We start from the raw sequence: 12,905 nt of genomic DNA, 5'->3' as shown, positions 1-12,905 counted from the left end.
GCCCCCCCCGCCCGGGCACCGCAGCGCTGCCGGCCCTTGTCCTGCGGCTCCGTTCCCTGTTCCGCCCCGCAAACTGCACCCCTATTATTATTATGATTATTGTTATTATTATTCTTCATTATTATTATTACCACGCCGCCCCCCCGCACCCCCATGCGCGGCCCCCCCGCTGCCACCCGCCGCGGGGTCCCGGGAGGTGACGGGGGGGTCCCAGCACCCCCTGGCTCGGGACCCCCCGGGCCTTCTGCCGACGGAGCGGTCTTGAGAAGGGGAGCAGGAAAAAAAAGCCGTGGGATATTTCGTTGCCGTTTTCGGGTTTTTTTCTCGCTTCCCCCTTTTTTTCCCCCCTTTTTCCTTCCCGGTTTTTGTCGTCGTCCTCCCCCCCCCCCAAAAAAAAGGCGGGCGGGGGCCGGGGGTCGCTCCCTGCTGCCGGGGGCAGCCCCACCGCCCCTGGACGGTCCCGGGGGAGGGGGGTGACAGGGCTGGGGGTGTCGCATGGGGCCGGGGATGTCACACGGGCACTTCCCCGGGGCTCTCGAAGGTTTTCGGGGCGAGAGGGCGCCTGGTCTGTCACCTCCCCTCGCACCGGGGGTCCCCGCGGCCGCCCCCCCGGGGGAAACGGGACCCAGGCGGGATGGGGGGAGACCCCCTGGCCCCTCTCTTTCCCTTTTCCCGTGCCTGTTTGTGCTAGATAAGCGGCTCCCCCCCCCGCACACACACTCTTTACCAAGGCGCATTCTGGTGGCAGGCATGACTCCCTGACCTACAGGTGTTTATTCTTTCCAAACTCCTCAAAAAGCGCTTGGCGGCGCGTTTAGGGCAAATATTTACCGTGTGCGAGAAGGGGGGGAATAAACTCCTCAACACCTCGCTGGGACCCCCGGTGAGGGCAAAAATCACGGGGCGAGCCCCCCCCCCCCCCCCCCGGAGCCTCCCCCGTCCCCTCGGACGGCGCTTTCCCGGGGACCGGGGGGGGGGGGGGGCTGCGGGGCCGTGCCGTCGGGGGGGGCTCGGGAAAGGGGGGTAGGGGGGGGGCTCCGTGACAGGTGCTCGGCGGGGCCAATAGCGGGCTCGGCCTCCCGCCGCCGCCAATGGAGGCTGCAGAGCCTCCGGCCCAATGGGAGCCTCCTGAAGGCCCTTGTAGGGTCGCACCGCCCAGCGCGGCCCCACAGCCGCCCGCTGCCCGCCGCCGCCGGGAGACGCGGGCCCGGCCCGGGGCCGCCCGCCCGCTGCCGTCCCAGTTTCCCCCCCCCCCCCCCCAACCCCCCCTTTAAAATTCCTCCCCCCCGGCCCCTCTCGCCGCCAGCTGCCGGTGCTCCCATGGAAAAATCCAAAAATTTCCGCATCGACGCGCTGCTGGCTGTCGACCCCCCCAAGGCGGCGGCGGTGGCGGCGCAGAGCGCTCCGCTCGCCCTCGTCGCCTCCTCGCTGGGTGGCAGCGCGGCGCGCGGCTCCGGCAGCTCCAGCAGCTCCAGCGGCAGCCCCCCGGCTTCCTCCTCGTCCTCCTCTTCCTCCTCCTCCTCCTCCTCCTCCTCTTCCTCCGAGCAGCAGCAGCAGCCCGCCGCCGGCCCCGCCGACCGCCTCCGCGCCGACAGCCCCTCGCCGCCGCCGCCGCCGCCGCGCATCCTGGCCGCCCACTGCGCCCTGGTGCCCAAGGGGGGGTTTTTGGCCTCCACCAGCGGCCACCCCCCGCACCACGCCGGGATGGCCCTGGGACTGCACCCCGCGGCCCCCGGGGGGCCCGGCATGCCCCCGCAGGCGGCCCTATACGGGCACCCCGTGTACGGGTACTCGGCGCTGGGCGGGCAGCACCCGGCGCTGTCCTACTCCTACTCGCAAGTGCAAGGGGCGCATCCTTCCCACCCCGCCGCCGACCCCATCAAGCTGAGCGCGGGCACCTTCCAGCTGGACCAGTGGCTGCGGGCATCCACGGCCGGCATGATCCTGCCCAAAATGCCCGATTTTAACTGTGAGTATCGCCTTCCGCAGCCCTAACCCCTCCGCAACCCTAATAGCCACCCCCACCCCCGCCAGCTCCCGGCTCCTAGGGTTTCAACCGCGTTATGTTGTTTTAATTTTTATTAAAAGGAGGAAACAGCCATCCGCAAGGGACGCCCGTGTCGCCCCCTTTATCCCCTGTCGCCCTCCGGCTCGGTTTTTTTAGGGCGGCTCAAACGTGACGGCTGCCAGCCCGTCCCCGCTGAGCAGCCCATCCCCGGGTTCCCCCAAAACTCAGGTCCTGGCCCCCAGCCGCTCTTTATTTTATTTTCCTTTTCCCGGCAGCGGGCTGAAAATAACTGCGGCGCTCTCCCCTTGGGCAAGCGGGCGTAGGGTTAGGGGTCAGCGGGAGCTTGGGGTCCCCGGGAGGACGAAGCGACGGGGAATAACGGGGTCGGAGCGGTTCGGGGCGGGGGGCTGGGGGCTCTGGAAATGCTGCACGAAATCCCCCCAGCCCCAAATCGCAGCCTCAGCAGCAGAACAGCTAGGCCTCACGGCGACGGGGACCTTTTCGTGCATCTGTTTCAGGCACAGATCATTTCCTTAGGTGTGAGCTCTCGGTGGGGACGGCCGGGTTAACAATACCGGAGGTGTAGTTTTACGAAAATCGTGCCAGGAAAAAAAAAAAAAAAGAATTGGGATTTTTTTTTAATTTTTTTTTTTTCGTACTCTGCACACGTTCGCAGACAAAAAAGTCCATTGTTTTCTTTCGGATTGAGGTTGTTTGGGCTGGAACATTCAGGGAGAAAAAAAAATAATTAGGGGAGCTGTCAGAGCCCTGCCTCTCAAACAAGGCGCAAGGGGGAAGAAATAAGCGGGGAAAATCGCACGGCGGTGACAAAATCCCATCCTCGCTCCCGTCTGCGAGCCGGACACTGCCCTTTTCTCTCCGTGCCCTTTTCGGCAGCCTGGCCCCAAAAGCGGCCGGGCAGCCAGAGCATTTTCTTCGGTCCCAAACCAAATCAAACGAAATCCCAAAACGCGCCGGGAAGCGCGGGCACGGCCGGGGCGCGCCGCCGGGTGTCGGAGCCCCTTGTCCATCCATCCACCCCCCCTTTTTTTTGGATAAAATCCCTTATTTGATTTTTTTAATGCGGAAAACACACCGATATATATATATGTGTGTGTATATATATGTATATATATGTATATATATAGTATGTATATATATAACGGATCTATATATTTTAATTTATATATTGTATAATAATTTATATATTATATATGTTAATTCATATACTATTTTTAATTGTTTATATTTATTAAAAAACCCGCATTTTTCGTTCAAAGGCAGTTTCCCACCCCTCGCCGCTCCCTTACCCGCTGCAATCCCGTTAATTACAGCCGGGGGGGCCCGGGGGGGGGGGGGCCGCGAGCGCGGCGGGTTTAAGCGGAGCTGAGCATCCCACGGGGCGAGCCGCCACCCCCGGCTCCCTTTTATTGCCTCGCACTTGGGCTCTGGGGAAATCAAGGGGCAGATTTTTATTTCTTTTTTTTTTTTTTCTTTCTGGCTTTTTATCTTTGATTTCATTCATTCCATTTCAGGGACCCCCCTGACACCCCCCGTGGCACGTCGGGTCCCCTCTCCCCTCTCCGTGCGCTCCCCCCTGGTGCCCCCCGGCATCCCCCCGACGGCTCCCCCATTTCTCTCACCCCCCCAACCCCAGCTCTGTTCTCACCCCCGCGGTTCCCCCCGCAGCCCAGGCTCAGTCCAACCTGCTGGGGAAGTGCCGCCGGCCCCGCACGGCTTTCACCAGCCAGCAGCTGCTGGAGCTGGAGCACCAGTTCAAGCTGAACAAATACCTCTCCCGGCCCAAGCGCTTCGAGGTGGCCACGTCGCTGATGCTCACCGAGACGCAGGTGAGACCCCGGGGTGTGGGGAGGGGGGGGGGGGCGGTGGGAAATAGGGGCGCCGTCGGGGCGCCGTCGAGGGGCCGGGGCTGAAGCCGTGCCCCAAATTTCTCTTCGCCCCCCCTCCCCCCCCCCCCCCCCAGGTGAAGATTTGGTTCCAGAACCGGCGCATGAAGTGGAAGCGGAGCAAGAAGGCGAAGGAGCAGGCGGCGCAGGAAGCCGAGAAGCAGAAGGGGGGAGGCGAGGACAAGGCGGACGAGGAGCTGCTGCTGCCCGCCCCCGACAAGAGCGGAGGGCGGCGGCTGCGGGAGCTGCCCGACAGCGAGCCCGACGACGACGAGGAGGAAGAGGAGGAGGAAGAAGCCGGCAGGTGCTGCCCCTACCACTCCTCCGACTGCTCCGAGGCGGACGAGGAGGACTCGCAGCCCCGGGGCCGGCACGGAGCCCCCCCGCTGGCCCCCACCCAGCCCCAGTGAGCCCCCGGCCCCAGCTCCCCGCCCGCCCCGTCGGGGCCGCCCCCCCCCCCAGCTCCCCCCCTTTATTCCGTTTTCTCCCCGCTTGGAGGGGGATGGAGAAGAGGATCCCCCCGTGTGCCGGGAGGGGGACGGAAGATTTGCGGTGACCACAGTGTTATTACTGACTGAAAAGCAGACAAAACTTGACACCCCCCCGCCCCCAGTCCCAACCCTCCGTTCGCTGAGTCTTGGAAATGGTTTTGTTCCGGCTATATAGCGGGAAAACTGGTTATGTCCTGAACGTTAAAACTGCTGGAAATCTCGATACCGTCTTTATTTTTGTATATCGTATTTATAAAAAATAATAATAAGAAGAATTGCCTCTACTTATGCATGCTAAATTATTACCCAGCTCCCCCACCCCACCCGCGCGGTGGGGTGGAAAATAAACGGCGTTTTGTACTTGAGACGTGTCAGGGGTCTTGGGGGGGGCCGGGAGGGGGGTAGGGAAGGAGCGGGGCCGCGGGTTCCCACCCGAGCTTTCCCCCCGAGTGGCATGGACGGGGGGGACCCGGCGCAATGTGCCCCCGCCGTTTCCCCCTGGGGTCGTGGCATCCTATAACGGGGGGGGGGGGGGGCAGAGGGCTCAGTGCCGTCGGGGAAGGGGCTCCAGCTTCTTCCTTCGGCCTCCGTGACCTCCCCGTCCCTCCCGTCTGGATGAGGGGGGGCGAAGCGGCTGCGCCCCCTCCTTTTTGCACCCCTTTGCCCACCCCTCCCCGCCGTCGGGGCTCCTCTCTCCCCCTCCTGCAGCACCCGGAGACCCCAAACCGGGGCACCCCCCAGCGGGGAGCAGCTCCGCCTTGCAGGAACGGCCTTAATTAAGGTCTTACAAACGAGCTGCAGGGCGCGAGAACCAATCCCCCCCCCCCCCCCGCCCCCCGTGCTCTCCCCGACGCCGAGGAAGGGCCCCCCCCAGACGGCCGCAGCCGCCGCCCCGGGCTTTAGCTCGCCAATAAATCGGCGGATCGATCCGTCCTCGTCACGGCGGCTCTCCCCCAAATCAATGACGGGGAATTTAACCATCATCACCGGCTCAGCCCCGCCGGCTCGGGGCCACGTCCCGCAATTCATCCCCGCTAACTGAAGGGCGGCGCAAGATGCGCGCAGCCAGGGCGCAGCCGCTTGTACGGGGGACTAAAAAGCTCCGAAACGAGGCCTGTTCCCGCCCCCCCGCTTTTTAAAATTACCGTTATTTAACTTTTATTATTTAATTATTATTACTTAATTATTCTTTTTTTAATTTCTTTTAAGGCAGCGCTTTGCAAACCCGCGCCAACCTTTCCAAGGAGAGCCGCGCGGCCCCAGCTTCTCTAAAAATCCCGCCTTGAAACCCAGCCTGGAGCACGCAGGGGGCTTCGAGCTGGAGACAGCACGAAGGAAAGCACCTCCCCATCCCGGAGAGCTTCAGGTGCTGCCTCTCGGAGCTGGGCTTTAGGCACGACCCGGTTATTTATGGGTTTACCGGCCCGGCACACCCAGTGCGCCGCGGGACTACGCCGTAAATCACAGCCGCGCACAGGGGAACCGTAAATCTGGCCGGATCCCGTGTGTCGGAAACCTGATCGGGGTAAACCCGATTTAGGCTTGATCGATGCCCCCCCTCCCCCCCCCCATCTTGCAGGGAAACAATCGTGTTGCGGGCTCGGGTTTAAATCGGAAACGCGGTGTCCTTTCGTTCACAGGCCGCGGGGTTTGGAGAATTTAAAGAGAGAAGGGAAAAAAAGAAGGGGAAAAAAGGATGGGAAGGGGGCTTGTGAACTTCCACGCTGGTGGCTGCGGCTGCATCTGCCCTGGGGGGGGGACGGCTGCGGCTCCCCCGCCCCTAAAGCCGCCGGCGCGTCCCGCTGTCACCTCTCTCTGCCCCTGAAAAGAGCCGAAACAAGGCAATCCCCGTCGTTATCCCCAAAATAATCCCCATAAGAATAATTAAGGGCGAGCTGAGGTCACCTTCCCAAAAAAAAAAAAGATCTCTCCTTAGCCACTAATTTCCGATTAAATCCCGCTAATTAAAGTGGCCGGCATGCGCCGTCGGGCCAGGATGCGCGGAGGTGTGTGTCCAGACGTGAGAAATCGCCTTGCAGGGCACAGGCAGCCGGTCCTGGGCTCCGTATCAAAGCCCTACCGGTGTTTTGTGTCTGTCTCAATAAAATTAATCTCTTTAAAGCCCGGCCTCTCACAAGAATACCTTCAGTGTTCCAGACTACAAGGGCAAATATGTTTTTCAGATTCTGTTTTTATGGACGGATTAAAGTTTATTTTCCATAATAGGGCACCTAATAAAACTCATAAAGCTCTGTCAGTCTTACAGCTGGTGGCCTCATTTAACACTTTCACTTCGTAAATCATTTTACAGCTTACCAGGTGTTTCCAAAACCGAGAGGAGAGGGGGGGCCGGGAAGAGAGCAAGGAGGGGGGAAGGAGAAATTAAGCTCGCTGAAAATACAGCTTGGGTCCCTTCACGGTGGGTGCGTTTGTGCTGTCGTTTGGAAGGGCTTCAAAGAAGGTGTCGATCCCAACAGGGGAGAAAATCCCTTTAATCAGGCTTTCCCACGGTCTTTTGAAGTGTCGAGGTTCACGTGCGGCACGGGGAAGGTTCACAGCGATGGATAGAGCCCGGTAATGGGTGCTGTGCTCTGGCAGCTGGACCCATTGTGTGCCCAGGTGGGCTCGGCAGCATTGCTGCTGGTGGTGTTGGTGCTGGTGGTGCTGGTGGTGGTGGTGCTGGTGGTACTGGTAGTGATGATGGTGGTGGTAGTGCTGGTGGTGATGATGGTTGTGGTGGTGGTGCTGGTGGTGGTGCTGGTGGTGGTGGTGGCAGTGATGATGGTGCTGCTGGTGGTGATGGTGGTAGTGCTGGTGCTAGTGGTGATGACGGTGGTGGTGGTGCTAGTGATGGTGGTGCTAGTGATGGTGGTGCTGGTGGTGGTGATGATGGTGGTGGTAGTGATGGTGGTGATGATGGTTGTGGTGGTGGTGGTAGTGATGGTGCTGCTGGTGCTGGTGGTGGCAGTGCTGGTGCTGCTGATGGTGGTGGTGGTGGTAGCGATGGTGGTGGTAGTGCTGGTGGTGCTGGTGCTGATGGTGGTGGTGGTGGTGCTGGTCCTGATGGTGGTGGTGCTGGTCCTGATGGTGGCGGCAGTGGTGGTGGTTGTGATGGTCATGGTAGTGGTGGTGGTGATGGTGATGTTGGTGCTGGTGTCCTCAGCACTGTCAGGGCCAGTGTGGCTTTAATCCATCCCCCGGCTGGAACTGCAGCAGGCAGTCTGTGCACAAGGAGGCCTTTGGCGTTTTGTTGCCACACTTGAGGAGAGGTAAGCACCACCTTGGGTGGACATTTTGCTTGGAAAAACAACGTGGTTTCAGCATGGATGTCATTAACCAGCAATTCCAAGAGCATTAAGTGGGAAAACAAAAGAACCAAAATCGGAGCCATATGCTTGAGGTAAACCTGTGAAAAGTCTTTCAAATGGGAACCCATAAAAATATAATCCCCCTCAAACTCTCCACGAAACTTTTGGGGATGAAATACTTCACTAGCAGAGAGCCTGTGGATTATTTCTGAAGTCCAAACTCTCACATGCACCCACAGCTAATGGATTAAGTCAAATTTTCCTCCAGGGCTCAGGAGGGCCCTGTCCCCCAGCCCGGCCTCCTGCCGAGCCCCTTCCCCTTTACGCCAGTAGGGCCACAATGAGGGGGCTGTGCCCCAGGTCAGAGGATCCCAGCCTGGAGCCTCTTCTTTTTTCATTTGGCTTTCCCTTCGTGTGCTGTGGGTGCCGGGATAGCTCCACAGTGCTTCAAATGTGAGAGCAGAAATATTAATTTTTAGATCCTGAGGTGTACCTCGCTCCTGTGCCACGTGAGGTGCTTTGTGGTCAGAGGTCTGGGTCCCCAACAGGGAACGGGTGGTGGAGGAGACAAGGCTGTGGTGTGGAATGACCAAATTACAGTCCTTCTGCCCCAAAATGCCAGGTTACAGTCCTCCAGCCCCCAAATGCCAAACTACAGGCCTTCTGCCCCAAAATGCCTGTTCAAGGCTGGCCACTGAACGTTGCTCTGAGAGCTCCTTGGTGCCCATGGTACAGCAGTCTGACTTTTATTTTTTTTACCAGTGCTCAGGTGATCAGGATCAGAGCTGAGGTGTATTGGGGTTGTCCTGGACTCGATTGGGTGTTTTTGCCTTTTCTGGGACTTTTTGATTTCCCTTTTTTTCCAAGAGAAGCAGGGGGCTGTGTATGCATGGTGCTTCCAAAAGAGCTCAGGCCCAGGGGGTGTTCACTACCCCCTGCCCTGAGCACTGGAGAGCTTTTGGCTGAAGTCCCGGGGCCTCCTTGCATGGAAATGGAATCACCATTTAGGATTTAGGAGGCCAGAGCGGTCTTGTAGTGATTTTCCTCTGATCGCAAACTGTTATCAAGATTTGGCTTTCAGCTTCCTTTTGGAAAATAAACAGGTGGAACTGAACTAAAAAACAGGTTTTGCTGAACTAAATCTACCTGAGAGTGGTCTCTGAAATCAGCAGCTAACAGGAGCGATGACCCTTCTGCACTGCAAGGCCCAGCAGAGCCAGTGGCTTGCCACAAATTGTGTAGCTGGGAGGCTCAGCCTCATTTTACTGCTTGCAGGACATGTGCAAGCCAATCACATTTTCCTCTATTTAATTCATTATTTAAAATGATTGTCCTCAAGACCTGTGTTAATGTCCTTGGCCAGCTTTTGGCAGGGTGGAAGCCCCTGGTGGAGATGGAGAAGCCCCGTCCCTACCCAGCCCCGCGGCTGCCACTTCCCTAAATACAAATTAAGGCAGCCAGCACAGATTTTAATCTGGGGCTGGGGCACAGGGATGATCCCAATGTGGAACAACATCTCAGGGTATAGGGTGGGATGTCCATCGCTGGGTATCCCTGGCTGCCCTCTCTGGGGAAACCAGCCCTGGGGACCCGTTTCCGCCGGGTGATCGCGGCTGGCGGAGCACAGAGGGCTGCACAGGCCATCTACTGACTCGTTCCGGACTTAAACATGATGAATCTATAAAGCACGCATTGCTCTAGCAGCTAGGTGCAATTTTAGAAATGTTAATGAGTAATTACATAAAGGTTGTCCACAGTCAGTGATGTTAATCACTGTTCTTTTGCCAGGGATAATTAAGATGGCAATCCAGCAGCGTAAGCCAGCGCTTCCTGCTGTCTCTGTTGCCTCTTTCTCTCTTCCCAGCTCCCTGCTCCTGCAGGGATTTTCTTGCCTTCCCTCCCTCCTCCCATGCTGTCAGCCCCCATCTTCTCCTAAGGGCCTGCTTGATGGAGGCCAGGGCATTTTTAAGGCACCTCTGAGCATCCCACATGTTCTTGTCAGGGTGAGCTGAGGGTGTGGGGAGAGGCCGATTTGGGTGATGGGAGGCATGGACCTGCTGCCTCCATGGTCCTGCCCAGAGCATCACGGCACTGAGCTCCATTTATACGGTTTGTTATAATAAAACCTATGAATTTATCCACATTTTTTCACTCTTCAGCCCATGTTCAGGTGCTGTTCAGTGTACGGCAGGTTCTACGTGATGGAAAGCCCATGGCAGGGGGTTTTAGAGGAGGAGGGAGCAGGGATCACAGAGACATGTTAGATGGAAAGGCCAGCCTGGGTGTGCAGAGCTGGGGCTGGACCATGCAGCAGCTGCAGGCAGTGAGCTGGTAGCAGCCTGAAAAAGGTTTTCTCTTCTGTTGACTTCTGAGCTGTCCAGAGAGAATATCTGTCATGCTACAGATCCTCATGGGTACAGTTTGCTTGGGATAGGAGGGAGGAAGCTCTTTTCTCAGCTAGAAAATGACAAACCGCTTGAAATAGCCACTCCTTGACTCTTCCAGAAATTCCTCTTTATACATCGAGAGCTTACGTCTGAGCATCAATTTTAGCAGCTGAGGAATAGGGGATAACATTGAAAAAGCTTGCTGTGCCTCAGAGGGCTCTCCATCAGCCTGCGGGCAATGCTTCACATTCACATCTGCTTTTTATGCCCTTGTGTGCTAATTTGTGCTGCACAGTACCTGTGTAGTCTTCGGTGTAACAAAAATTGGTGACAGACCAGCAGGTTTAGCTTCATCTTCATCTGAACAAAGCATTTCTGTAGGGAAGTTTGAAAAGCGAACACCATCTAGTCAATGCTTTAAGGCTGAACTGAACTACAGGTTAAGAAAAAAAAATCCATCCAGGGTCGAAGGCTTCGGCCAAGGAGGAGAGGCAATTTTGTGCATAAAATGCAAGCCTAGAAAAGGAGAGCAGGATGACTTTCTCCCCTCAAGGCGTCATTGAGACTTCTCATCTCTTCTGCTATAAACACTCTGAGCTTCATCCCCTGGCCATACCTGAAAGGCTGCTACCACAGAGGAGCTCGCTGCCCCCTGAAATACCCCTGGTACTTCATGCCTGCACAGCCCAGGGAGGTCTGAGGATACTTTTACCATCCTAACGCTAAAAGGTCCATAACGGATGTTTAATGACAACTGCCATGCCTGGAAATCTGTCAGAGTTGGGACTGAAACAACCATTTCTTGCTACTGACAGAAAACCTTAAAAGAACTGCTTGTACAGGGTCTCTCCACAATTTTACTGTGTAGCTCTCCTTCTAGCGACATCAGGTTTGTCATTTTTGAATGCACTCACGTTAAAGTCGTCCATTCACATGCTGCTTTTGGTGCGTGAACTGCTTTGTCCAAGCCCACAAGTTTTAAGAACGGTTTGGTGCCAGCTGGCTCTTCCTAAATTTCTTCTTGATAGCTGCTCATTTCATTTCCTTAAAGTGCTGTTAGGGAAGCGATATCCGATTCTGCACTGTATGTGCATCTAAATCAGGGGAAGGCTCCTGTAATTCACAGACTTCTCAAGCAGGGCTGCAGCTTGTCCCGGCCCTGGTGATAGCGCAGCTGTTTTTTGGGGGCAGCTGCGATGTGCACGCCCGCGGGCCTCCCGGTGAAGTAAGCTTTACTGGAGGCAAGTTTCCTCCAGGAGATGAAATCACGAGAAGCGGCATCTGGTAAAAGAGTCACATCTCTACCTACAATTTCCTGACACGGGTCCAACCCCACAATGTCTTTAGGTAGATGCGCTCCGCCACGCCTTTGGAAAAGCGACCCTGCGGATCGGATTGTCTCATGGAAATAAAAGCTTAAAACTGCCTCATCTGATTTAGGAAAAGGTCAAGAGCTGCTTCCCATGCACGGGGGACCTGACAAGGCACTGAGCTGCTGCTACGCTCACTGCAACGAGACACCCGAGCACGGGAGCCGAAACTTGTGTGTTTACGAAGCCGAAAGCACCGTCCTGCACGTTTGGCACCGCGCTGCTCCCAGGCTGGGCCCGCTGGCGTGCAGGGCTCACCCGCAGCACGACGCAAACCAAACGATGCCAGATGTGCTCTGAGCACGGCATCGAGTTGCACACCTTTGCAGCCGGGCAGAGCCGCTCGCGTTTGCTCTTTCAGAGCGCCACCGATACCAGCTCGTCCTCCCCGGTGCGAGGGACGGGGGAAAAAGGGGAAGTTAAAAAGCCCTGCAGAAACTTGGACCGTTCAGGTGCGGCGCTAAAACCCTGCCAAAAAGGACTCGCGTATGATTTATCAGCATCACACTCCGGCCAAAGCGAAAAACCAGACTTCACTGCCCCGTTAATTTTGATACAAAAACCAGAGAAAGTTAAAAACAGCATTGGTCAGCTTAAAGGAAAACAAAAATTGAAACGGCGATAATAGCTATGGGGGGACACTACTGCTTAGCTTAAATCTTCTGCTGTATGGCTAAAAAAATAAGTCAGGCATCCAGCTTGTTGTTAAACATATCTAAACAAATCCCCCTGTACTTCCCCCCAGCTTGTCACGTGTAAGGATCAGTGCTGTAACCGTAGCTGCTTGGTTTTCCAGGGTAGGGTGTTTTTATCAATTCAAAGCCCTTTTCTGCTCCTGAAGCACTAACCCCACAGCCACGTTATGGAAGGATTTTGGACACTTAAAGTAGCATCTTTCATATTAGATATATCCGGGAACGTTTCTTAGTTTTGACTTAGGCTCGCAGGAAGAGGTCTCTACAAGCCTGTGGATGAGCATGCATGTAAATAGTAAACTGTGCCCTGCCTCCCACTGCTGCCAGCAGAAGTTCAGCCAGTCGGACCACAGACAAAAAATGTCAAGAATGGCTGTGCCCAAGGGTCACGCGTCCACATTCATCCTGAAATCATCCCATTTCTATCTGACGCTTATTCCCTCCCTGAACCGCAGCGACATTGCGTGACTTACTCCACATCTCCCCCCAGTAATTGTCCTTGCGCCACGACTACGGCACCGTGGACTGGCAGCGCCTTTTGGCTGCTTTCCACAGAAAGTCAGTTTTTCAAAAAAAAAATTTATGTTTATGCATAAATATGACAAATGCAAAAGCTGCAGGCAGGTAAAATCCGCTTCCTCCAGAAACAAAGCAATAACTGTAATAATTGACTGTAAGTTGGAACAAAACGTGCTGTTTGGAATAAATAATAATGCAAGGCAGTTTTTAAAAAAATAGC

At 56.3% G+C, this 12,905-nt stretch overlaps 1 protein-coding gene across 1 annotated transcript; it reads left to right on the top strand.

The window, feature by feature from the left end:
- Positions 1–1,292: 1,292 nt before the first annotated feature.
- MNX1 (motor neuron and pancreas homeobox 1) lies at positions 1,293–4,697 on the top strand. The gene is made up of 3 exons (XM_080583013.1): positions 1,293–1,969; positions 3,698–3,858; positions 3,993–4,697. Exons 1-3 carry the CDS (start codon positions 1,321–1,323, stop codon positions 4,323–4,325), a joined length of 1,143 nt encoding a protein of 380 aa, XP_080439139.1. The 5' UTR covers positions 1,293–1,320; the 3' UTR covers positions 4,326–4,697.
- The last annotated feature ends 8,208 nt before the right edge of the window (positions 4,698–12,905 follow it).

The sequence above is a fragment of the Anser brachyrhynchus genome (genome assembly GCF_964034855.1).
Source record: "Anser brachyrhynchus genome assembly, chromosome: 2".
Classification (NCBI taxonomy): Eukaryota; Metazoa; Chordata; class Aves; order Anseriformes; family Anatidae; genus Anser; species Anser brachyrhynchus.
The sequence above is the reverse complement of the archived record's forward strand: the minus strand, read 5'-3'. Positions and strand labels throughout refer to the sequence as shown.

Bases quoted from the DNA above. Each gene is read 5' to 3' on its own strand.
- MNX1 (XM_080583013.1), top strand. From the start codon at position 1,321: ATGGAAAAATCCAAAAATTTCCGCATCGACGCGCTGCTGGCTGTCGAC. The intron at 1,970-3,697 runs GTGAGTATCGCC...TTCCCCCCGCAG, and splicing joins CAAAATGCCCGATTTTAACT to CCCAGGCTCAGTCCAACCTG. The intron at 3,859-3,992 runs GTGAGACCCCGG...CCCCCCCCCCAG, and splicing joins TGATGCTCACCGAGACGCAG to GTGAAGATTTGGTTCCAGAA.